At 36.4% G+C, this 27,592-nt stretch overlaps 1 protein-coding gene across 4 annotated transcripts; it reads right to left on the minus strand.

Annotated features, from left to right (window-relative positions):
• SLCO4C1 (solute carrier organic anion transporter family member 4C1) lies at positions 1 to 27,592 on the minus strand. 4 transcript variants are annotated; one of them, XM_038124829.1, is made up of 13 exons: positions 27,248 to 27,589; positions 22,076 to 22,339; positions 17,923 to 18,117; positions 15,219 to 15,315; positions 14,216 to 14,337; positions 13,273 to 13,388; positions 12,838 to 12,982; positions 10,796 to 10,991; positions 7,589 to 7,742; positions 5,874 to 6,061; positions 4,269 to 4,333; positions 2,374 to 2,511; positions 1 to 838 (listed from the first exon to the last, which is right to left on the minus strand). In XM_038124829.1, the coding sequence occupies exons 1-13, from the start codon at positions 27,480 to 27,482 to the stop codon at positions 714 to 716; spliced, it is 2,040 nt and encodes a 679-aa protein (XP_037980757.1). In that variant the 5' UTR covers positions 27,483 to 27,589; the 3' UTR covers positions 1 to 713. The 4 variants fall into 4 exon arrangements, 3 of the variants coding, with proteins under 3 accessions (XP_037980757.1, XP_037980759.1, XP_037980758.1); XM_038124831.1 differs by lacking the exon at positions 22,076 to 22,339 and having other exon boundaries at positions 27,248 to 27,592; XM_038124830.1 differs by lacking the exon at positions 17,923 to 18,117 and having other exon boundaries at positions 27,248 to 27,590.

The raw sequence follows: 27,592 nt of genomic DNA on the forward strand, positions 1-27,592 counted from the left end.
TGCAGTAAGAAAATAGGTTTTATTTTAAAATTTTATAGAAACGTTTTTAGATTGCTTAAATAAAGCAGCTGGACAGCAAGTTTCTGTATATATTTCAAACAGAAACTCAAGTACTTAAGTTAACCAATACTTTGATTTTGCAACCCAGCTATTCTATCGTAACTATTTACATGTTCCTACAAATACTAAAATATGAACTTATGTCATTAAGATAACATGTAAAAATATTTCTAAAACATAGCCAAACTCACACATTGCCAAGTGTTCCTACAGAAAAATCCCCAAAGGCACTAGCCCAGATTATGTGCACATTAAGTCCTTTTAAATATACACAGTTCCCTTCAATATACCAAGTTAATATTTTTCTCCCACTACAGTAACATTTAGGGATAAACACAGCTCAGTCAGCTCAGTTCACTTTATTCATCCTGTTTTATGATCAGAGTATTCCATCTTATTTCAATTAAGTTACATACTAGACTTTTAAAATTAGACTGCAAATTTCAGTGCAACTTCTTTGGATAGCCACAATGGAATACTAAACAATGTCTAGCAAATTAGAGAAGAGTACAGATTCAAAATATTTCACGTTGTTCAAATGTTGAATATGATCTTTTACATTTAGGCAACGGTGTACAAGAACTTTGGTACAAGTGTTGTAATAACCCTTATTTTTACAGTTTTCTTTCAAAAGTCCCTGATTTGCTCATAATTTATGTGCGTATAACAGATATCCTTTCTGAAGTCTTTTGTGGCAGGGCTTTAGTTAATGGTGGAGGCTTGTAGAAATACACTGCCATGACCACAAAGATGATTGTGACGATTTTGCAAGCAGCACCTGAATGCAAAGAACAGGAGAGTTTTTGTCACACTCACTTTCAGTAGCAGACGCAGTGTTTCACTCATTTATAAAACTTCATATGGTGAGTTACATATATCCTGTAAGACTAAAATTCATTGCCTCCATTTAAATGTACTCTACATGAATGACAAAGGGCAGATAAAGACAGTCATATAGCTGAATTTAGACCTCTCACCTGCCTACCAATTTTTGCTCTGCTCCAGTTCTGTATTTCTTCACCCCATTTTAGCCTGAAGTGCAAATCTTTCTTATTTCAGTACTGTCATTTGTTGTATCAATATTCTTTTCCAGCAACTAAAACTTCCCACATAGAATACCTGTTAAGTATTCTCTTGTCAGCTGTCTTAGAAGGTTATACAAAGGTGTTTGCACAACTTGAAGGCCAAGGAGAACAGCAAAACCAGAGGGATTGTATTTGATCACAAATATGCCTTGAGATCCTTAACCTCAAGTTGTGACTGCTGCTTTTTCAGTTTCAGGATTAGACATCAGTACTTCAACTTACACACTGTAAGTATCATAGTTGCTAGAAGACAGGACATCAGCACTTAATCTCAGATGCAAGCTCAGCCTACACCCTCCCTCCCAGTGGCATATATACCTCACATTTGAAGGGAACAAATTGTTAAACAAGTCAGGAATTTTCCTGACTACTGTTCAGACATATTTTCAAGAACTTGATATAAGTTATGAAAAAGAACTGAAATACAAAAAGAGGAAGAAAGCTCCCCAGACCTTAACTGCCAACACACAACCAGATAATCACAGAATGATCTGGGTTGGAAGAGAACCTAAAGTCTGTCTACTTCCAACTCCTGTGCTGGGGGGCAGGCACACCTTCCACTAGATCAGATTGCTCAGGGCCCCACACCTTGAACACTTCCAAGCAACCTGTTCCAGTGCCTGGCCACCCTCTCAGTAAACAGTTTCTTCCCAATATCTAACCAAAACCTATCTTCTGAGTTCTAATCCATTAGCCATTGTTCCATTACTATGCTCTCTTATAGAGTCCTTTTCTATCTATCTATCTATCTATCTATCTTTCTTGCAGGCTCCCCTTCAGGTACTGAAAGGCCTCAATAAGGTCAGCTTGGAGACTTCACTTTCCCAGGCTGAACCAACCCAATTCTCTCAGCCATTTTTTTATAGGAGAGGTGCTCCATCCCTCTCATCATCTTCACATCCCTAATCATGCTCATTGCCCTGAAGACAGACTGAAGTGTGAGCCAGTCCCTTAAAAATCTAGTAAAAAAAGTGTGACAATGAAGCAAGATCAAAGACCAAAACTATTTTGTGTAATTTTTATAAGAGTTTTTAAAGTAACCTTTAAGGTTTACTTACTGTGGTGTTTCTCCTTCCATAATATTTTGCTGATCATTCATGAAAATAAATTAAAAAACACTGCTGCCAAAAATGAAAAGTGTAAGGTTTTATATCAAAATAATTCCCATCTAGCAGACAAGGTCAGTACATATATTACCTAGTATATGTATTTAATATAAAGGACTTACTTATGCCCATCAGCAAATAAGCCATTCTTTCATTGTCATATACCCAGCAAACTCCTTTAGTTTCACATTCATTTATATCCCACAGAGTACAACTGTTGTCTATAGCAACACCAAATAAAATTGGTCCAGGAATAGTACCTAAAAAACACAGCAACACATTAGAATGTTTGAGTTACTTGGCAAAATAGTTTTCATGCATACAGTGAAATGCCAAGCTGGTGGGGAAGATAAAATGGGAGAACCAAACACTAAACATAACATTTTAATGTAAGTCATAGGCTTCGTATTACATAGTAAGTCTGTACCTAACATTGCTCTCAGTTAATAGGTAGGATGCAGAGAGTTAATTCATTACACAGCTCTCACTTTATTAAGCAAGAAATTTATTCAAAGACTTGAGCTTCTTAACTTCCTCTGTCTTCACTGGAAAAAAGTAATTAAAATCAATGGTGAAAAAAACTAATCAAGAACTCAGGAATTTAACTGAAAGGAACAAAGTTCCTTTCTTCTGATCATACGCACCAGTCTGTTCCAAATTAAGACAACTAAATTATCATTTTGTTAAATGTTCAGTTACACATTTCTCCCTATTCCTCAGATGTAGCAAAGCTCCCAGTAAAAGTTTCACCCAAAAAAAGCAATGTTTAAAATTATTCTTGCACAGATTTTATTAACTCCATGTGATTTTTGTGTGTTATAATGCACAAGTGTCTTTCATCCAAGTATAGCAAATTTTAGAATAAACACACCAGGTACATCACTGCATGTCTACCCAACTACCCAAGGCTTAAACTCTCCTAGAGCTAACCAAGTAGTTATGCCCCTCACTAAGTCTTCAGCCTAAAACCCCTGTGTGATTCTTAAAGCCTACAGCAAAAATATGTTGCTGGTAAGTATACTGCCTTCTTCAGCCATAGTACAGAGCAAAAAGTTCTGTCACTCCACAGTGAAGTCAGGAGTTAAGAGATCTAGCATAAATATCTGAACTCTGAGTAAAGTGAATCAGAGGGCCCCTCATACAACACTGATCACAGTCTTCCAGCTTATTTCTACCTGTGAGGATGTTTGCTTTTATTACACTTTATCAGTAGAATGACTTAGATTAATCACAGTTTGAATAACGCAAGGCAGAACTCACACTGCAAGTGTTAGATATGTAATCTCAAAGGAGAGGGAATGGCTACAGTACTAAATATTGGCATAAAAGTCCAATCAGCAACTGTGTCTTGTCCCAGTCTTGAATTGAATATACAATTTAAAAACCATCTACTACTTAACCAATTTTCATTATGCCTGAGAAAGTTCAAATGCTTGTGGACAAGAAAATGCATACACTTACCTTTGTTTTACTTCAGATTCATCTATCTTACTGAAATGCTGGAGATGCTTAGATATGGAATTTAAGTATTGTGTGTCCCACATTATACTCTGTAATTATTTATGTACAATTATCTACAATCTCAATAAATGCTGAAGTTAGTCAAAGACGTTTTAAAGGAAGGAAGAAGAGGAAAGGCTCCACATATACACTTCTCTTTCAACTTCTGGATTTCAGATGTTACATGAAACTGTTTTCTATTACATCAGTACTTATCTCAGCTTTCAGAATAGACCTTCTTCTGGGGAAAGTAGCACCAGATGTCTTTCACTGAAAGAATGACAGTTGCCTGTATTTGGTTTGTGCTCATAAGACTGAAAAAGGCTAAAGAGAGCATGAATGCCCTATTAACAATGAATTTGAATCCAGATGTTACCTAACAAGTGTATCCTATAAGCCAATGACAGGCTGCTTCAAGCGCCTCTGAAAGCTTTTTAAGGCATTATTTTAAAGTCTAGGAAAAAATGTCAAATAAGTTCATTATTCAAAGGAAAATGTTTCAACAAGAAAGTCATACCCAGTAGTCGTATAAACACTAACTGTACTCCAAGAGCAAATGAGCGCTGTTTATCTGGCACACACCTGTAAATAAGAGTTTCAGTTTAAGACAGAGTAAACATGTTCCACTTTCGTGCTGTGTCCCTCAGTGAATATGCTTTTTCTCTATATACTCTTTTAACCTGTTAATTGCTGAGGGGTTTAGAAATCCAGTGTGCAGAACAAGTAACCCAACTATTTCAAGTGGTGTTTAGATAAAAGATAGAAAAAACACCAGTAGCCCATCAAGAAATTTTATATTTAACTAGTTTAACAAAATAGTATAAATAAAAAGGAAGGTTGCTATCAGCATCCTGATACAGTGCTGAACATTTTTCCACAAAACAACCAAGGAAATTAAAGCAGTGCTAGGATGCAATCCTGAGCTACTATACATAAAGAAGAAAGTGTTAGGATTCTATTATCCATAAAGGCAATTAAGAGAAGGAGAATGAGTTACGCATTATGCAGGTAATTATTTCTAGTAGTAGAACACTCTCATGAATATATGAATTTATGTTTGAAATTGCACAAAATAGGCTCACAGAAAAGACATCAGAATATACTGTAAAATTTACTGACATTTTAGCTATTTAAATTAGTTTTTGAAAAATGAATCTACTTACAGTCCTTTTTTCCACAAATACTGCTCCACTATTTCAGCTGAATTATATAAGGATTCAAATATCCAAATGCTACTGCTTAGAATTACTGAAATAAAACTAAGTCAGCTCAATTTTGAAGATAATGCAGAACTCCACATTATTCTGCTCCCACACTAATATGACAAGCTGTTAATTCCAGATTTACACCAAACCTGGACAGGAGGCTATTACAAAACACTGTTGTAGGATGTTACTGATTTCCTCAGCCCCTTGCCAAAAGGCATCTAGCCACATCCTCACAAAGCAACATGCTTATGCATCATGGTTATCTTTCCACTGGAAGTATTAGAACTACAAGCCACACTTCAACACAAAACAGCTCTAAATTCAGAATGAGAAGCACATTTTAAATAAAAAACAAAAACAATCTATATTTCATGCATATAAGCTTCAGCAATTTGAGAGACTGCAAAACCACTGGTTAACTCAGTATCACATTTTGTATTAGTGACCACCATAAATACAACATCAGTATGATGGAAAATAGCTTAGAGTTCTTGACAGACTACAATTTTCCAAGCTAGAACTCTGAATTGAGACAGGAATCTAAGGTTGAAAATACAAGACTAATTGTTATTTTGTCCTTTTCCTGATAGAATTTGAAATGCTGACACTATCAGTAGGCTACTCAAATATTTTCTTCATCGAAGCACATGGCACATTTATTCCTTTTTGCTTTAAAACAGTCAAGACTGCTCCCATAAAATAGATTTTGCTACATGCTAGAAAGATTTTTTTTAAAATAAATTCAAAATTTATCTACTAACAAGAGTGAATAGTGGTATGACTATGCTCTGTTTTAAGTACTGCTTGCGTATTACACAACCTTGTTCAAATACCACATTGCAAAGCAAAAGAAGTATTTCACTGATAGTAGTTTTCAAAAGAATGTCACCTTTCTTACAGACTAAAAAACATACCTGAGAATGGCCACAGTTGTTGGAGTAGTGGCCATAAATGTAAAAACAACAGCAAAAAAGAAGAAGGTCAGGAATAAAGGTAAAAATTTGCATTGTGTTGGGCATTTCCCAGGAACAGCTTCATAGATAAAGTCTTCTGAACCATTTCCTCTTTTTGGTTTCCCAATACAGGAACAGTTGTGGTATGTCTACAAATAATTTATAAGACAAAATTTAGCTCTAAGAAGGACACAAAATGACACATTTTGGTAAATTTTCATTATATTTGCAGCAGAGAAGACAAGAATAAACATTGACTTTACTATATGGGAAACATTCGATTTCCTGATGAGCACATGACACTAACACTAATTTTTAAAACTGGCTCACCAGAACTTGACTGGTCCACCTCACCTGAGCAAAAGATATTTTTGGATTTTTGACCAAAAAGACAGTAGTACCCTCCATTTTGTAAGCTTTTAGCTACAAGCATAAAAAACTTGCAGAAGTTAGAGGCAAACCATATGCAGAGAGGCAAGCTCTACACTTAAGCAGGAAAGAACAGAAGTAATACAGGACCACTTCTATATGCAGGTGAACAAATGGAATATGCTCTTCATCTAAATCCACAGATTTTGTTTTCAAAGAAAAATATAATGTGTCAGTGAAGTGTGAAATTTCAACTGCAAGAAGTAGTTAGTCTCCTACATTTTCTTATGGATAATACCTTCTCTCAACTTCCAATATAAAAAGTATAAAGGCCTTTCCTGAATCAACTTGCCTTTTGGATCTCTCTATACTGCTCCCACATCCCTGCTCAAGAGTCTATTGTATTAGAAGAGATAAGCACAGAAAGCCCCTCAGTTCCAGGAAGGCTTGATAATAACCTAGGCACATTCCCGGCTTACCATTCCAGCATCGGGCACTACTGACATTCAAGTTTTCAAAATTCACGGAAACAGGTTGTCATGTATACAATAAACATTGCATTTTGCTTAAAGACCTAGATAAGAACTTCAGGTTCTTCAGAACTTCAAGACGATTGCTGACTTTTCTGATTGTCAATTCTATTCAAAGTACATTTGGATTTACCTTATTTTCAGCATTAGGAAGTCTGGTAGATGTACACTTGGAGAATGGCATCACACAAGTGAGAAACACTGTGGCTAACCAGTAAACCCTTACAATGAAAGACAGCCCAGAAGTGGGAAGGACTGTTGTGCCCATGAAACTCACAGAACAATGCAGGCTGTGAATGACCAGAACTGTTGCAAAGAAAGCTATACAGAAAACAAACAGCTATGCCACTTCAGTGAATCAACAGTTATGTTAATGCTTCTCTCTGAGTTCATTAAGAGAGTGGAAACATTTTCCTAAGTTAGCCAGACCAGCATGAACATGGGGAGTGAAGGGCAGGGAGTGTGGCTCACCCCAACATAGAGTATAAAAAGCCAGACAACTACCAGAAACATTTCAGAGAGCAAAGGGCTTGACCTGGCTTCAACACATGAATGCCTTCCCAACTACTGGGGAGGCCCAGCACTGTGGCAGTGAACATGTTAAGAGACCAGCAGTGGGAGTCACACTGGTATCGTAAGTGAACTGTGTATTGTAATCACTGGATTTTGTTAAATACAACCGACATTTGGTATTGTAGGGAAGGACATTTTGAAATACAGCAAATTTTACAGGAAACCAGAACAAACCATATCAGCTATCTTCATTGCATAAAGTACCTTTTTCATGTTGTTAAAAATGTATGAGGCACATCCCGCAAAACAGGGAGAAAAGTACTGGACTTCATCACTGCCACAAACTGGGTAGTATATGGAGCGCAAACACCTGCAGTTAGCATTGCATGGTGCTGTTAAGTTCTGTAGAGTGCCTGTTCTGAAAAGCAGAAGTTAAAAGGCTTTTAATAAAGCAAATGGAAAACAGAAGATATGTAAATACGTAAAACAATATTTATAGCATAATAAACTTTAAAATACTCTATTCATGTTATTTATGCACTTCGTGTTTTAGAAAATAAGCATAGTAGTTAGAGCTCTAGATTTTCCATTTATTATACACCTATTTTTATGCTGTGATTCTATCCAAAGATTATTCCTCCAATTTCCACTCACAAAAGAGATGACAAAATTCTGCATCTCAGCCCAAATCTTACATCATCCTCTCCCTCCCAATTATGTATTTTAATTTCTTCAATTTATAATTTCAAGAAAAAAATACAATATTAAAACCAGTGTTTGGAGTTGTTTATTCTACTGATCATACTCCAAGATTTTTGCCCTTTTTTTGATTTGAGTCTAGTTGCAAAGCCACTTCATTTTTACTATTTCTAACACTGCCATGCAGATATCTAAATTGTATGAGCACAAAGACGACTGCACATGTTAAATGCAGAGTGCAATGACACACCCTGAAGGACCTTAAAGATTTCCTCTGTCTGTTTAGGGAATAACTAACAACAGAGTTTACTTTAACTCTTATACACTATATTTACTTCCAATTTACTTCCAATATAGGTAATAATATAGTTTTATTTGAAGTAGTCCCACTGTATTATTAGCATGAAAGATCACTCTGGTTTGTGTGAGGACTGTCCCAAGGCATAACCAGAGAGAATAAAAACATCTTTTGATTTTCAAATGGTAGTTAATTAATAAGTACAGAATTTTCACAGGTTAAAAGTTCAGTCGGCTAAAACCAGGTTACTGACACCGCCACTAGAGTTTAAATATTGTACTGCAAAATTAAAGTTCCACATTAATTATCTAAAGGTATGTTTATTTGTGAGAATTTGAGATTGCAAAAAAAAAAAAAACTAATAGGAGAAATAGTTTATCTAGGAATTAACTTCCATTTGAAGTTTGAATATATGTAATATTAGGGACATCATAACTACATATAAAATCCCTTTTGTTGTAGTTCAGCAGAACCCCACTAAATTAATTTGGGCTTTAAGCCTAAGCAAACTAACTTAAATTCTTCTGAGTACGAAGAATGAACTACAGTGCACCATAAGCAAATTCACTAATCAGATTTACATTCAGTGCCTTCCTAGCCCGTGAGGCATGCAAAGCCTAGAAATATTTAATAAATTTGGTGGCATTTGTCCTGTTTGCATGTGCAGTGTCTCTTTCCCTGACCTCCAAAGAGGGACTGAACACTCAGTTATACACAGTCAGATAAAAATACAACAAAAAAGATACTCCTGGCTTTTCTAAAAAATCTAGCAGATGAGACCATCAATTGCTCATTAAAAAAACTCTATACAAGTTTTTAAACAAGAGTCCCAGAGACACGTGGAAATAAACAAAGTACAGATATAGTCACTGCATTTCTGGTCCTTCAAGTTTTCAGGGAAGCACTGGGCAATAGAATTTGGCAAAACCAGTTCTTTGAAGTGCCTGTTGGACAAAATTATGTTAGTTCTGCTGATAGCCTACTTTAGCAATAAACAGCGTTACTAAAAGTAAGATGCTGTTTTCATTAACCCAAACAAGTGATCCTGTACTCGTATAATTCTGAGACAAAACCTGCAAAAGCTTCTCACCTTTCTAAGCTATTTTTCAATAAGATAATGCTTGCCATGAAGGATTTCTTGAAATTCTCCACAAAAATCTGTATCAAATTCCAAGTAAGCTCTCAGAGCAGTGTCATAATTTATTCATTCAGAAGCATTTGTTCAGTAGCATAAGCAGGGGGCAAACACTTGGCTGTTTTCGCACAAGTTTATAAATTTATTATTTTTTTTAGAGCTACTGCTACGTATTTTATTTCTTCATGGAAAATAGTTTAAGAACTGGCACTGTATTAATGCCACTAGCTATTCTGATGCACTTGTCTGGTATAATCCAACATGTAACACTGAGTAAGGTAGAAATGAGCCATTTTTTATAATGTATACCAAGGAAAGAGATATATTTCAGGACTGGTTAACTTCCAATTGCTGTAGATAAGTAGCCTTCAGCAACAGTTAAGCTACATAACTGATGAAGTTACACAAAACTGTAAAATACAAGATAGTAGTATTTAACTTAGGATGAAAATCAGTTCAGCTGTAACTTTTGTCAGCTGCCTGTTATGATAGGACCTGATATAAAAATACTGGTAAGTTCATTTACCATTTTCTACACTATATCTTCAGCATTTTATTGATGACTACAGATTCTTTGGCTAAATATGTAATTATAACCATTCTGTAGCCAAAATCTGAATTATGATTCACAGTTCTGAGTTGTCTAAGTCATCTGTCTGCTACTTTTTCAGACACTGAGGCAAAGCCATATTTTAGTCATCCAATTTCAACACTTGCCTTTAAATATACTGTGAATTTATGTAGCAAGTTGTAAAGATGGAATCAGAATGAGTCGTAACTTGGGCTTCTTGGGCTTTAAGGTTTATTTTCTTTCAGTCACCAGTGTATGGAACTTTGTTGATTCACTTTGCATACTTTTGCATACCATTAAATTTCTACTTTCCACCAACTTGCATGGGCATTAGAGGCTACAAAACCAATTTCCTCCAAGACCCATCTTCTGTTTTCATGGTACAGATCATGCTATTGTGACAGCAAACTGCACCACTCCTCTTCCCCATTTGATTTAGCTTCAAGTGTCTTTTTATGCATTGGAGCATACAAAACACAGCATACAATTCACACCTATTGTTTTGGTTTTTTTTTAGATGGCATCTAGCAGTCCCTAGGTACCAGCCTACTTGAGTTATTTTGCACAGCACCACCTGTCTCTTTGGCAGACCTTCAAACAGCTGCTGTTGCCTCTGGCTCTGTTAATTTATGATGGGGTAACTGATCACTTGAGAGCAAACTTCTGGAACAGCTAGTTGCCCTCCTTCTGCTTTTAAACACTGCTGGTCTGTACTATTTAAAATCATGGCAATCAAATAAATCTAAGAGTACATTAAAATATATTTACCCATTATATGTTTCAGAGACACCTGCAAAAGGTTCATTCCCACATTTAGCAAATAAAAACACTGTGTTTAATATTAAGGCCACTGAACAGGTGCTTATCATGAACTTGATTATGCCTCTGCAATCCATTTTGCGCTTGGAAACCAAGACACCACTTATGACTTGGCCTAGCGCTGCTCCTGGAATTAGTACAAGTCCTAGAGGATAACAAGAAAAGAAGCAGTTACATAAAAATGCAAGACTTAACTGTGAAGCAATTTTATGCTAAGAAAAAAATCAAAACAGTTACCTGCAAAATGCAGTACATGTGATACTGTTTTCAAATCATACTACCAGAATCTAATGACATGAGCAATTTATTCTACTGTTACATCACCTTTAGCCTTTCCAGAGGTTTAACTGGACAGTGTAATTTATAGTTGTCCAAAACCCAACTTCAACACAGCCAAACTAGATGACTTAGGAGCACTGTGGGGTGGGGATCTCTGAACACCAGTAGGTGTCTCCACGAAAACAGAAAATCCTGTTTTATTCTTTCAGTGGTTTGACATGTCAATGTTCTTTTTTATACATCTGTTATGAACTTGCTAATAAAGAACATAAACACTATTACATAAGAGACAGCACACAGGATGCAAGAAGACATCTACTGAAAAATTTAAAGAAATCTAGATCACTGGGTCAGATTTGCTGTCATAGTCTATATAGTCCACCATGATTTATCCTCTTTGCACTCCAGATAAAATAATTGAGCATTTTTATATGGTTAATCTATAATACAACACAGAACTCAGTATAACTTACACCAACCTGAGACAGTCAACTTTACAGACAGTTCAGGTACAGTGACAAAACTGTCCAGGTCACAGACCTGGATATTCCACAAACCACAGTCAATGATAGTTTAAATAGTTTCTATGATCATTGGTAATGCTTAGACTAATTAGCTCAGTTCAGGTACAGCCAGCTTTCAACATTACTATAGGCATTTCTTTAAAGCTGTACATTTAATAAGCACTGTCAATATTTTCAACTCAAAGACATTCAGTCAAGGTCTATGGACAAAAAAAATACAACACTCAGTTTTTCACTTCACTCCTAGTTTTTGGTTAACAACTCAGCATATATTCCAATGTGTTTTTATGTAAAACTTACAGATGCTTTGTTTTGATGCAACAGTACTATCTAGTATTGCCCAGAGAAGTAATTCAGAAAGTCTTTCCCAAACACATTCCTGTTGGAAAAAGAGCAGCTCAACTACCATAGTTCTATTGCAGCACTCTACCACTTAGCAAGACACATTCTATGAATATTAAATCTGCATATTGCAAGCATCTGTTGGCATTATGGACACTTCTGCCTCGATCTGGTTGCTATTCTTCAGAATTAATTACGTCAATGATGTGAGCCTACTGCTCTTCCATCTGATGTTTTCTGTTTCTCCAATACTCAGTTTTTCATAGCTCTCTCCTGTTTCACCTATTACTTCTGCACATCAGATAACAAAGAGGTAACAGTAAGCCAACTACAGTAGAGTCAGTTATATAACAGACTTATTACATATTCTGATCAGTCATTTTATTGCAAACTCATTGTAATGTCAGCGTGGAATTAAAGAAGAGAAAGGCAAAGTCAACTTCTTATTTGTGATAAGCGCTGCTTTTTTCCCTAGCTGCCCTTCATCTTGATTGTTTTAGTAGGGACTAAGATACTAATGTTCCTTCCGCCAATTTTAAAGAAAGAAAAATTAAATGTTTTTCACCAAGAATAAGAAAGGAATAAACTACTAGTAAACTAAAAGTTTCATCAGCACACAAAATCCTCAGTCTACTTTGACTAAGAAGACTAGAGTACTTAAGTAGTACTAGAGTACTTAAGGGCAGGCAAGAATAACAAAAATACTGCTCTGATTACTGCATTCCTTTTAAGTACATTCACAAATATCTCATACAAAAAAAGATACCCATATAATCTTCCACCTCTAACGTTAATGAAGTGTTCAACACAATATACACAGCATTTAAAATTAAAAAGCTGTATTACCTCCAAGAGTTGCTGAAAAACTTGACGACTTTCCAAACTGATTTTCTATAAACTTTGGTAGAAATGTGGCAAATCCAGTGGCAACTAAAGCTTCTGAGGAACTGGCTATTATTAGACTCATGAGCACTGGATTCTTCAAGAGTATCTATGGGGAGAAATTATCATAAAGCTCTGGAAATTATTTTATTTTGGTACCAACTAAAGTAGAAGTCATTAGATTTTAAAAGTGAAATGGAACTCTGAAATGGAACTTCAGTAACATGCTTTTTTAACAATCTCAAGCATTAACAAAATTAATGTGCATTAAATTATCAGTAACATTGAAGTTTTCCCTATCACAACAGAATAAGTCATTTCTAAAGACCTCTAACATCTGGAAAATAATTTCATTTCTCAGAATATATTCAGTTTTAGCACATTTGAGATTTTTCTTACCAGGAGAGCCATAGGAAAGTCTTTAAAACTTTGTCCAATATTGTCGGTCTGAACCAGTACCTGACCTCCATCATCATGAGTTTCAGGGATTTTTTCAGCCTGAATTTTTGCAGTTCCTACAAATGGTAATATTTATCACACAATGAAAACATTGAATACTTGCACTCTTAGACAATGTCAAAAAACTACAAAAATTTGTGTTTCCTTTAGTTGGGAAAGCTCTTTCAGGTATTACAGGTCTTCTTGCCTGTTTTATTGGTACAGATTTTTAGAGAGATCAATACTGTATTGTTGAACGAAGATTTTTGTTGAAAGCATCATACTTCCATTGGAAGGTCTTGGCTGCAAGAAGATATTATCAGACACATCCTAAAAACTTGAGAGTATGCTGAAGCCCTTTTTTTTTTTAACCATCCTCACATTATCCCATTTCCTACTTTATTTTTTCTTTTCCTCCATTATTTCTTCTTCAATATTAGTATACTAAGTCCCTTTGGATGCTCATGGAATTTTTACATTGTTCTTGGTGGGTAACACAGAAGCTTTAAATATAGTCATGGGTGCTTAGCTACAAGCATCTTTCAAACTTTGACCACCAGTCTCCACACTTAGGTATATGTTTCCAGTCTAGTCCACCATTATAGAGAATCATAGAATCACAGGTTGATTTGAGTTGAAAGGGGGCCTTGAAGATCACCTATTCCCAACGCTCTGGCCATGGGCAAGACCACCATACACAAGATCCCCCCTCTAGCTGATTCACCTTGTTTTAAAGGCTGCATATTGGAGGGGGAAACAACAAAAAAAGATTGTCCTCAGATTTTAGTCAAAGACAGTTAACTGCGGAAAAAATTAAAGAGCAAACATTCAGTTTAGTACTCTGTATCCCAAAAATATGAACAAATGTCTCTTCCAAAGTAGCCAAGTATTGCTAAACCTTTACCTGGTAGGTGCCTTGGAAAGCATGAAAAAGGTATTATAAGAAGCCAAATGGCAAAAAAGCATGCAAGAAATCCTATCCACCATGCTCCAAGCCAACGTGGGTCATCTTGATCCACCTTTGTACTGGAAAAGTAATTCAGAAAAAGCAGGATTACCTTTCTGACCTTCAGATTTCAGTGAGCTGGAATATTTCCTTTTAATACATTTTAACAGAAAGCCTTTTAATGTTGGTATTTTCTTAGTTTCATATGTATTAAAATTGTTTGCTTGTTTAAACCAGCTTCACTGGGCAATTATAAAAATATTGAATTCTACAAAATGTACCCTTCAACTCATCAGTTATTGTCATTCCAATTTCAAGACTATTCTTTGGCCCTGATTTCAAGATTCTGAGGCATTATGAAGATACTGGAAATGCTGGATTTAGAAAGATTCCTCATAATCAGTGAGTTCCACCAAAACCAATTCAGAAGTTCAGAATGCCATTGCATCAATCTGAAGGCTCTAAAACAGAGGAAATAAACTGTAAATGAAGCTGATGGTTTAAATATTAGTACAATTTATAACACTTTTTTAAAAAATGCACTATTATTCAACAGATTTTCTAGCAAGCTCTTCCCTAGGAGTTAAGGATCCTAATCCTAATATTCCAGCTCAAGGAAACAGTTCCACAAGACATCAGTAGATGCAGCTTAACCCCAACTATACAACTAAGCAAAAGAAATTTTTTTGTGACTGAGGTTTAGAATAATAATATTTAAATTCTAGAACTAAATATTTGCACTACAGAGAAACTTCCACACACAATGGAGTCACTACTCACTCTACGAAGTGACTCACTAACTTGAAGCCTTTGTAAGTGCAACTTGTTTCCAAGATAATGAAGCTCTTGAAAACAGTATTTTCTAAAAAAAATTTTCTTCTTACAGGGAGAAAAGTTGAATATTTTAGTAAAAATTATTAGGAAAAGAAAATAGGAAGCAGTAAACTAAGTTGTATCTTGCCTTTTTGGGAACTGGATATCAATATAAACTTTAAGCAGCTGCCCTCCTAAGACATAGCCAATAGCAGGACCCAGCAGAGACATGGCATAGCCAACTCCTAGAAGAAAAAATAAATAAAGTTCACCATAACCTCTTTTTTTAAGCTTTCTGTTAATAATGTTCTTAAGTCAACTTCAGACCAAAAGGTTTCTGTAAGTCAACCTGTTCTTTCACTGTCACTACTTCAGTTATAGCAAATAGAAGACAAAATCTGTAATTATGCCTCAAGAAGGAAATTTGCAGCTCTCAGAAGCTTCAAATCAAAGGTTCAGTGAAAGGCATTTCACTGACTGCACCTTTAAGCATAATTAGATTGCTTTTTTCCCCATTTTGTGCCTACATTTAAAAAAAAACTGGTAAAAAAAAAAAGCTAAATTATGAACACTGGTTGTTAACTGTTTTAACCACAATCCTTAAGAGCTTTCTTATTTCTATTTTTGAATCTAAAGTTGTTTTCTAGATCTTCTAAAACCAGAAGACAGTTACATTAAAGTGTGCGACTGGAGTAATATCTGCCTTAAAAGGCACCAAGGCTCTTAACAGCTCCTGACAGTTTTAAAGAAAAAAAAACCAGACAAGCGACAAAACAAACAAACACCCTAACCCCCTCCCCCGAAAAAAGAAATCACCAACCTGCAAAGTTGGTGATATTTGCAGGTGTAACCATACCCTACAAAAGAGTACAAGACTTTTTTTGATGTCACAATAGCATTCCCGTCCTACCAGACAGATTTCTGTTGCAGCTCAGCACTCACTGACAGCACTGTCTCTGCAGATTAAGGCTTGCAATGAATAGCAACTAGATCCATCTTTCATTAATAAACATTCATTCCTACTGTTTCCCCAGGTGGAATAATCCGGATTTCTCATTTGCTTCTGAAATGCATGGACCACAAGTACTTAATTTCCCTCTAGTTAGTAAGAGGAAATGATGGGGGAGTCAGGAGGGCGAGAGGGATGAAAGAGGATAAAGCAACGCAGAATGTGACAGTCAAGTAAGTAAAAATAAATATTAAGTAGATATATCCCAGGTTTTCCTACATTTCAGAAATAGTGACATGGTCACAGGAACTTTCTGAGTTAGGTTCATATTCATCCTACTGAACTTCAAACTGAGCTTAGAAAGTGCCTGTTTTCTCCCACACTCAATTTAAGAACCATTTGGAATTGTTTAACTTCAGTGTTTAACTTTAGTTGTCCTCATGAAAATGCACCCAGTATAGAGGAGAAAGAAAATACCAACTTATAAGTTGCAGGCTTACAGCAAAAGGTGCTAGCAGCTATTTATGGACCATTTTAGGGATGGGTTCTGGGTTTATTTTGGTTTAGTTTTGTGGATTGTTTATTTTTCCTGCATTGCATAAGCCTTCTTGTATAAGGTAAAGCAACACAACATACCTAAAACACTTAAAACATTGCATGAAGCAATAAAATAACCAGAGCTTAGTTACCTACCCACTCACTTGCATTCCAGTTTTGTTATATTAAGCAGAATACACGACTCTTCTGAACTCAACTCAGTTGCCTGAAGACTGTGCATGAATTAGTTTATTGTATTGGTCTTTTTTAAAAAGTATAAACACTGACACCATTCTCCTGAGTTTTCACATCACTTCTTGTTCCCCCAGTTATGCAGTCAACCCTAATTCTGCTCTATTTATTTCACTGGATTCAGGGGGGGAGGCAGGGGAGGAAGAAAAAATGTAATATTATCTCTCTCAAAATAAAGAAACAGCAAAAACAAAACTTGTCTTTTTCATCTAAGAATTATCATAGCACCTATCATGTTTGTTGGCATCAAATGAAGTAGCTTGCCTGGGAAAACTGAAAAATTTGCACGCAAACAGATAATGATTTCAATTTTGCCCCTTAAAATATTGTTTTAGTCTGAAAACAGTCCTAGAATCTGAGATGTTTTGAATTCCTCCTGTAAGTTTACTCCTAAGAAGTATAGGTAATATGTTTTTAATCAGCTTACATATGAGATGGGGGAAATAAATATCTTTATACCCATAGAAAACACATTTAGACTGAAATGAACTTGGCAATAAAATGGCATATAACCTAGAGAATGGTGACTGAAAAAGATTAAAAACTGTTGCTAAGTATTAGTACTCCTTAGCTTTTAAACAGTCCCAGTGAAGCAATCTCTGTACTTCCAGTACAGCCAAGTGCCAAATTTGTATGTGGCTAGGGAACTGGATTGATCAGACGAGGCACAGCAGTGTTGATGCACTGAGCGGACAGCCTACTATTAGAAGGTAAGAAAATAATTAAAGAATATAATATGATCTAGCTACTGACCTGACTGATACACAGTATTTTTCAACACCTGGGACTAAAAAGTAAGTTTTTTGCTACAATTTATTCTGCTGTTAACAGACAAGCTACATGAACCATTTAACAATTTTCAGTTACTGACATGAAAAGGTAACAGGAGGGTGCTCAAAGTAGCTTTACCATGCTCTACAAAATGAAAATTGAAAAGACTTGGTACTTAGAGCAGACTAATACCTAAATTGCACAGAAACTGATGTAGAAATACTTCATGCACATAAGTAATAATTACAAGATTGCTTAATTAGAGGAATTCATAAAAATACTTAGAATGCATTGCAGTCTATGATCTATGCAGACAATGTTCTAGAAATGGTTTTAAATTTACCTATGTAAAGGGAAGACTTGTGTTTTGGGACACTATCATCAATAAAAGCTGTCCCCAAAGTATATAGAGGAGTTCCTCCAACTCCCAGCAGCAGCTGTCCAAGGATAAAGACGTACAGATACTTGCGAAGTGAAGAGTTTGTGCTGGCACTGCAAGTGGCATTAGCAAAGGTAGTTTCTGCAGTTTGACATATGTCTGAAAAACAGAGACAGCAAGACTTTACAAATATAAATTTTGTTACCTAACTCACAGTCCAACTTGTAGAATAATCTGTACTGAAAGCTAAACTACAAATGAATTCTGTTATGCCAGGCTCCCATTTTAATTTTCACATCTTTTAATATATCCAATATTGCAGTGCCAAGCCTTCTGTGATATCTTATCCCCCAAAAGATTTACTAGCAGGGCTTGGTTTTTGTTTCTTCTCTAGGAAGAAACAGGATTGAAATAGCCTTATAAATATGCTTTGGCTTGTTGAAAGTATTATTGACCAGATGTATGAAAAAAACCAACCAACCACCTGTCAAATGGTCATTCCACTGGTTATGAGTACTCCCACGTCACAGACACTTCATTGTATTCTTGTACCTTATAACAATTCTGAGGAGCACTTAGAACTTCCACTCTTACGTGACAGAGCAGCCTACACAACCTGAGGAAATCTGCCTGATAGAAAGAGCAGTCTGTCATAGCAAAGATGATCCTTCCTTTACATTCACTCTTTGAGAAGAGTTTGCCTATGAAAACCTTAAAAACCTACACTACTCCCTCACAGAATACACACTGCTATGCCTCTAAAAGGAGAAGTTCACGTAAAACCTCTACACTTGTGCACACACACAAAGAGGAAAGCAGTGTTACAGCTGCATAGGTTGTATCTGCTGCTGTAATATTTGGCACTACAAGGAGGGAAAAGAGGAACTGAAAACAGTGAGTACTGTGTTGTCTTCTCCTTCCTCTTGCTATCACTGCACTTTTGGCAGCAGAATACCAAGAGACAAGATGAAGGAGAAACTTTTCCATGGTTCTCCTCATAAGAGCATAAAACCCTAAGAAGGAGGATAAACCCATCCACTTGGTAGTAATGAACCTCATTGAGCAAATATATGAAAATGTCATCCAGATCAGATAAGTAGATTAATTAATTTGCACTATTTCTCTACAAAATTATTACAGCCTTTATTTTCCCAAGATCCTTTTACATCTGAGAACACTTTTTACTTGCGCAAAGAAGCGGCAAGATCAATCTGCACTATGGGCTCACAAAAAAAAGCTTAAGAAAGTGCTAGCCACATACCAGGTATTTAAAGAAAACCTATCTAAATCATTACTTCCTATAGCAGACAATAGGTAACACAGTGCGATTGCAACAGGCCAACATGTGGGGTAAGAAAACCTCACTTCAAAAGGAAGAGTCTTTAAAGTTTTGCTTCCTTTCAACTTAGGAAGTATCCTGGGTACTCTGACTATCCTGACTGTCTTCACAATGAAGTTATTTTCCTTGTGTCAAGTGAGAAACTAGGATTCCCATTTGCTGTCACAAACATACTGAAACATGTTTAATTTTTAACATAAAATCCAAGACTGAAGTTTAAAGGTACATTGCTTACAATATTTGTGGTTTTCACAGTCCTCTGTGCAAATTAATCAAATTAAGTTAATTCTGTTAAGGATGCACCGGCAGGGGAAGCCCCTGACTGCACATACCGGAGCCAGATGAGGCACTGGCAGCCCATGCAACCTAGAAATGTTACCAGAACAAACAGCTGTACCCGGGTTACAAATTTGAGTCTAAAACCTTTCTGGAAAATAGCAAACACATTTTACAGTGGCTTAGGAAAACAAACAAACAAAAAACCAACAAACCAACCCCCTTCCAAAAAATCCCAACCCAAAAAAACCAAAATAAAACCCCAAAACAATAATAGGCAGACAATTGATTTGCAAATCTTTCAATATGAAATGGATTAGACTATTTCTAGGAAGTAGTATTATGAGAAATAAATTATGAAATAGATTTGTAGAGTAGGATATGGGTGTACTCAGAATAAAAGGAAATTATTATCTCAAGATAAAGCAGTAAGTTCCAGAAAGTCTGTAAGACTTGTGCTGGAGGCTAGATGTATTTTGTATTTCAGACTAGATTTATTAATTAATATGGCACCCACATTAAATATTGCATTGAACTGTACTTTAAAGTTATCCTGCATGTAAAACTCACTGTAGTGACATAGACAAACATTAATAGTCCAATAACCAACTAGTAACAAGACGTGGTCAGAAATAAATTAAGTGCTGGATTTTAATACAAAGCATCAAATACAAGCTTAATTTAAAAAAAAAAAGCATCTCCTTAAGCAACTCACACAAATAATTAAAAGGAACACTTTTGGGGTGTGGTGCTATTAAATTCTGCAACTAATTTTATGGTTAAAATGTTTCATCAACCTCAGAACTAGTTAAACCAGACAACCCATAATCCTGTGCTGTGGTTTACTTAGGTAAGAGATGCTGTTGCACTGCACTTGAAGATTTATATTGACTGACCCAGTGCTGACATTCCCTACACTCTCAGTCATTTATTTTTGACAGTGTTTTGTTTAAGTCAGCTTAAGATCTTGAACGTGTTCACCACCAGCACAGCACAGGCTCTTGCATTACAACGGTCAAAACAGCAGGCAAGCTGTCATCTGACCGTGCTGTGGTGAAGAAACACATGCCAATTAAAAAAAATTCCCCACTGCTTTTAGACTTCAAAAGTCCATGTGGAACATGTATCTAATAAAGGTATAAATATATACAGCCATCTTCAATGATGGATGTTGGATAAAACAGTAAAATGTTCCTTGGGATTTCAACTAAAATTGTTTGAAAGGGGAAAGATCAGTTGGAATAGCTGGTAATCTGCTCTCCCACACTGTCAGTATTTTGTTCCAAATGTAAGAAGAAAAATCAGATTTAAACTTTTATGTATTAAATTCAGCTTCCCTTTCATCAAAGTGAAGTAGAATAGAAAGGTCAAGACTGAAACCAAAATTATAGGGAAATGGGACTGTAACAGAGCCAGGAGCAAGCAGCCTGTTGTCTCTCCCCAAGAGCTAACAAATAATTATCTGCTCATAGCCCCCAAAGTACTAAAGATGTTTTCTTCTGGCCTTGTTCAGTTAAAAGTTCAGTTAATTTCCATTTCAGATCCTCATTTATTAGACAAAAAAACAGCTTGCCCAACTTTTTAAACTAACATGTAGACAGCTCACAGAAGTGGACAAAATGATTATTACTGAAGATACTAATTTGAGAATCAACAACCTTTCATCATGTTGCTTAATAGATACTGATTTTTTTTTAGTGAGCACTCTAATATGCTTAGTCATTGAAGGCATAATTTTGATTAAAGACTGCAATAACAAGACAATCCTAAACGATTAAGTCATGCTGCTTTAAACATATCTGAACATTTCTGTATTATAGATGTGCCACTAAATTGAAATAAAAATAGTTGGCATTATCACACTGTGCTAAGTCTTGTTTTGTGAGAAAAGTTTAAGAACTGAGAGATAGCTACACCCATTACTTAAGTACTGCTTCGTTCAGTACAGTTCAGTACTGCTTGTTTCCCCTCTATTTCAAATAAATCCGTAAGTTAAAATCAACATATTTTAAAAGAACTTAGAAAAACTTGCTAATTAATTAATCAACATGCCTTTAATAGCTCAAAACCACAAAGAAATGCAAGCAGTAGTCACCTTTCAGGTAAGATGGTAAGACTTAATAGCTTTAACATTTCTCCTACCTTGCTGACCTAGCTTGATTCCTAGTCACAAAGAGATGCCAGATAATTTTTTCTTTAGTGAGTTTTAATTGCATTCACCAAGGCAAGGAAAAAAAAAGCATTTTATTCAAATGTTGCTTAAGAGCAAGAACTGATATTGACACTCAGATTGCTTCTGGAAAAATAAAGTTCACTGTGCAGAGAGGCAGCTCTTGAACTTCTGGATTTCAAAGAATCAATTTTCAATTACAGACAGCACCCTGTTTTAGGACATTGACAGAGATTAACTATGTTGTAAGGAGTTGCAAATAAGGAGTTGCACCAAGTCAATACAGAGATTTTAATTTTTTAGAGTAATTTTCAAAACAACTGTAAGCTTACCTTCAATTTTACTTCCATATTGGTATTTTCCACTGCTGAAGTGTGGTAAGGAAAATACAAGTGAGCCTAGTCCTAGCATAAATGCTGAGAAAGCAAGCCATCGTGGTTTGTGCCCTCTTTCTCCAAAGTAAGATACAAACAGTGACAATAAACAAAAAGCAATGTCATAGCTTGCAGAGATTAAGCCAGTGAGGGAACTGTTCAACTCATAACGCTTCTCAATTGTTGAAATACTAATGTTAATCAGGCCATTCACCACAATACCTGCAAAAAAAAAAAAAAAAAAGGAGATAATTAGTGAAAGACATTTTAATTCAATAGAGTTGCAGAGCTAAACTTAGTTAGCTTAAACAAGATAACTTTTAACCTTGGAAAGGTTAAAATTTATATATATTTATACAAGGCTGCTTTATAAGGTATTTACTAGCTGCAAAATACAGGTACATAGTAGGTCAATACGGTGCCAGCTTAGCCAGTCAAATTGCACAGGACCTATGTATTTGTCTGAAGCACAACTTTCAAACGGAATGCATTACGGTGTCGTAAGATCCTTCAAAAATTAAAGGTATTTTAGTCAAGATTATAACTTGCATTAGAATACATGCTATGGCTGAAGCAAGTTCAGAACAGAGTTTTCTACTTACTGCAAACAACCAACTCCCTGCCACCACAAAGGGAAGATAAAAGAAGGTGAACAAACATGCATCCTGTATAATATTAAAAAAGTGTAAAGCTATTCAATAATTCTTTGCAACTGTTTCAGAGCAACTGAGGTGATTTACTTCAACTGAGCAAAGAAGGTTTGCTCCTTGAATGTCTAACTTCCCTGAAGTTACAGAACAACCTGGAAAAAAGTCGTTGCACAAGCTGCCCTACCAAAGCACAGATGAACTGCAAAAAAATTAACTGAAAGTAGAACTAAACTACAATTGCCAGTGCATGCTTAAACGCTCTATCCATTTTTACAAAAGCAGTTTGTAGACTAACTTAAATCTTCTACACTGCTTCACATTGTGTTTCTGTGAAAAAGACTAGGCAGTTAAACTTTGATGAGTTTGGTTTTAGCAGTCCCAAAATAGGATTCAGTTACAAGATAAACAGTTGTAATTATAACACTGTCAGATAACTTTATCATAGTCTAATTAAATTGTGCCTATAATAAAATATATATACCTGAAAAAATAGTTGTGAAGTCTTAGAGTCAGAGGTACATCTGTAACCTCACAGATGACTGATGAGGATCTTCCTTGACACATGGCCTATAGTTACTCTAAAATTAAAACATGATTGTCTATCTAAGAAAAGAACACAAGACTAGTTACAGAAATGTGTTTAAGTTAAAGTTAGTTTTCAACAAGCATTGCACCATCCGTAAGTACAACTACTTGAGCTAAGCTTCAACATCTCCTTCAAGCACTCTAGTGTATTAAAAAAATTACTCCAAATAAAACAGCCATTTTCTAATAGCCAAACTTCAGCTTTCTATATGGAAAGAACTCTGTGCACAATCTTAGTTCCAATACCCTACTACGGCCTCATTATTAAGGCTGACAATTTCACCTGTCAGTTTCGTCATCACACCTAAACTTATACGAGATTGACACAAGTATTCAGGTGTCCCTTCAGTGCCATTAGTTACACATTCAGCAGCTTTATTTTCCTCTTAAAAAGCATTAACCAAAGAACAATACTAGCATGAAGGAATGAACAAACAAGTTTTTCCCACCTGCCAGAACTTCAAACATTTACTAAGGCTTTAAAACACTTGAATGAAGTGTGTGCTACCCAGCAAGTGGATACAGAGCTAGAAGGCATTGTCTTTTACAGGCATTTTAAGTCATTACTTTTAGTTTACATTCTAAAAGCCATAAAGTCTTCCATTTAATTATCCTGGGTAATTAGACTTCATCTGTAAAAATGCAGATATGATGAATAGCAGCATAACATCTCCAATGACATCATCCAGTAATTAATTACTAATATCACTTCAAGAAAACAGAACTTGGCTGATACTAACTTGATCTGAGAAACAAATTCTGTAAGGACATCCCAACACTTAAAACTGTAGTATAGAAATTACCAACCAAAACCTTGTTGTCATGCCACATCTGTCAGAGATCTAGGTAGTGTGAACTGACACATAAAATCCAGATTAATTATAAACCAACTGTCACAAAACACAAGAGTATTCTTTTTCTTCATCCATTCAACCAAAATATGTGTTTTGCAGTTGTAATAAGAATGGCAGCTTTAACAACACATAAAAATAACAATTAAAAGTGCCTTGGTAAAAGTACCACGTCTAATCAGCCTATAAAGTATTACTGATATTCAAGGATTTCAGATAGATTAGACTGAACAGTCTTCAACTGTGGTTCTGTTGTTTAATTTACCAAAAATTATTAATGACATGAGAAATAAACAGTCCTTTCTGTACTCAAAAGAGTGAGATAATCTCTACCTTGTTTTCTACTACAGCTATGAACTGCAGCATATCCAGTTAATGTATTACTAGATGCAATCATACATTTAGGCAACTCTAAGTGCCATACAGAAAGCAGGTATTAGTCATGCAGAAAAATCTAGGCAAAGAAGTGTTTTGTATTCTGGAAATACAGGTTTCACATGTACTTGGAACAGAAAGGGCCAGAAACTAGAGTTAAGTTCAACCAGAAATCTTCTGAGAAGCTGCAATATAGCATATCAGGTGCTAATCACACCAATCTATTTTTGAGAGTAGCTAGAAAAAATGTTGATAAATACATGACTTCAGTTAGATTCACAACATACCAGGTCACTGCAGATAATCATCCACTATGTTCACTCATTTAAAAAGTCTAGGACAACAACTTACATTCAGCAAAAGTATGTTATGGATTACTTAATTAATCTTCAACGCATTAAGAAATAATCTTTTCTAGAGGTGCATTAGGCAAGTTTAATAGATATCTTATCCTCCTCATGGTTTCTGTAATTTGGAGGATAAATCAAATTATTAGACCCAAACTAGAGTACAGTATTAGGTCACATAACCCCAAAATCCTAGGTGTGTTTTGTGTGCCTTTATCTAAACTCTGAAGCTGCAAGACCTGTATATTTTCACGAAATTTCACACACAAGCCTGCATTTCTTGCTGATAAACCTAGTTTTTTCAGCATCTCAAAAAGAATTGCAGCTTGTCTTCAGCACCCAGTTTCCTTTATGTTTTAAGCAAAGGAAAGATTCTTGTCAGAAAATCCAGGTAACACATCAGGAATGTCACAAGATCTGTAATAGCCATGCCTACACCTGCTTCCAAAACAAACATCATAACACCAGCTTCCAAAACAAACATCATAAGTTTCTGTCCTTTAAGGCCCTAAACCTGAACAAGATTTGTTAGGTACTATAGAGTTAGATAACAGAAGCAAAATTTGGATGAGTGGCACAAGCAACACAAAAAAAATCCCTAAGGGGACAGAGATTCTTACAATACAAGTTGTTTTTATGGTTGGGAACCTATCCAGACTACAACCAAGATTTTAAAGTATGCTGAGTTTGTTATTCAGCTCAACAATCAGATCAGAACAGGACTGATTTTAAGAAACTTAGACACGTTAGGAATATTCAAGAGACTACATTTAGTTTAACAATCTTTTCAGCATAATATTCAAGGCATTTTTAATTGCCTATCCCTATTCTTATGCCACCCAAAAAATTTATATGTGTATTCTAAGTGTCTTCTACTATTCAGCTACTATTGAAAGCTATGATGTAAAAAGTTCTTCCACAACCACACCCCCCCTTCTTTTTATTTACAGAGAAAGCAAATTTAGCAGGACAACTGCAACCAGAATCATCCTCTGACCCTACCAGCTGTAGCATGATTTCTTATGACCCTACCAGCTGTAGCATGATTTCTTTCAAATTCAAGCAAGAAACAGCAGGCTTATCCCAAAACTTTCTAAATACTTCTTTTCTAAAACTAAACCTATATGCTAAGATCAGAATCTGAAGGGGCTAAAATCAGAAAAAAATCACAGAAACACATACTAAGGCACTAGTTCATGCAAGAACTTTCCAAGCATCGCAAGTATAATTAAAATCCTTCTAGGTTTTAAGCAGAGTCTCCAATTCTCTTCTCCTCATACCATTCCAGATGCCTCAGTGTGGTTCCCCATGGAATAGAGCCATCCAAACCACGCATTTCTTTGGTATGGGCTGCTCTCTCCTCTAACATCAAATATCCAACATTCCCTTCCACCATTCTGTAGAAATCCCTTTATGAGTAACAACAAGGAGCTTTGAAGCAAATTATTCAGGAAACACCCTTTTCTTTCCTAGCTAGTCAAAGTTGAAAGGTTATGAATACAGACCAAATCACTCCCTTTGGCAGACAAGTATCCAAGTTTCAAAAACCTCAATTTTTTTATATTTTTTACAGTAATTCTTCTCCTCCCCTCAGTGAACATTTCTACTTTCTAAGTCTAAGGTTTGCTAAGGCCCTTACCAATCGTTACAGAAAACCAAAAATACGGACAAGAATCTGTGAAGCTGAAAAACAGGAATTTAGGGCAAGCTAAACTTCAGGTTACTCCCAAGATCAACCTAAATCATTAGTTAAGTTTTAGGAAGATGGCTGCATTGGGATTCACAGAACAAAATCACATGTTTTTGCTGTTTTCAAATTCACCCAAAGTCCTACCCAACCAAGCCAGGAGAGTGTTTCAATTAGCAAACATGTAAGAAAGCAGTGGGGTGCTACAATTTTATATTTATACTGGTGTTTTACTCTCTGTTTTTTAAGTCTCTGCCCTTGTGTGCACATGAAGCACGATTTCCCTGTGGTCAGTGGGGATAAAGCATTGACAAGTGCATGAAGCAAGTCCACAGGTGCGTGGATTCAGTGGTCAATAAAGTACGTGGAAAAAGAAAAAAAGACAGAGTGAAGTACAAAGAGTAATACTGGGCAACTTCCCCATCCCGCGCACAGAAGAATGTATACTTTCTTCCCCTTGTCAAACCATTACCCTCACTGCTCTGCCACAGCCCAAGAGGAACCCTGCCTCTCCTCACCCACCACCCAGAACACCACCACTCCTTCGCCGCCTTCCCCAGCCCAGGCTGCCGCCCGGCTCCCTGCAGCCTCGGGACGGGGAACAACGTGTGCCCTGGGCAGCAGGGACACGTTACCTTGGAAGATGGCCAACAGGCTGTAGGCAGCCAAGTACCCCGCGGAATTGTTGCAGAGCTGCAGAGCTGGGGGTGTGCAGGTACCCCACCCGCAGGGCCCCTCCTCGGGGCAAGGGCCGGGCCCGGCGGGGGCCGCGGCGCCGGCACCTGTCCTGGCGGGGCCCGCGCGGTACCGCTGGCCGAAGTCGGGACTGGGTGTCTCGAACGCCGGGTTCTCGATGCCACCGCCCTTCATGCCGCCCAAAGCCGTTGCCAGCCGCAGCTGCGAGCGGCACCCGCGCCCAACGCTCCGCTAAATAGCCCGAGGGCGGCCCGGCCGCGCCGCGCAGGTGGCGGGGCTTCCGC

This window comes from Motacilla alba, chromosome Z (assembly GCF_015832195.1).
Source record: "Motacilla alba alba isolate MOTALB_02 chromosome Z, Motacilla_alba_V1.0_pri, whole genome shotgun sequence".
In the NCBI taxonomy this organism is placed as follows: Eukaryota; Metazoa; Chordata; class Aves; order Passeriformes; family Motacillidae; genus Motacilla; species Motacilla alba.

Coding starts and splice junctions, on each gene's coding strand:
- SLCO4C1 (XM_038124829.1), bottom strand. CDS start 27,482: ATGAAGGGCGGTGGCATCGAGAACCCGGCGTTCGAGACACCCAGTCCC. Junction 15,316..17,922: donor CAAGTCTTCCCTTTACATAG/GTAAATTTAAAA, acceptor TTTTTCTTCTAG/GAGTTGGCTATGCCATGTCT. Junction 14,338..15,218: donor GATATCCAGTTCCCAAAAAG/GCAAGATACAAC, acceptor TTACTTTTCCAG/TACAAAGGTGGATCAAGATG.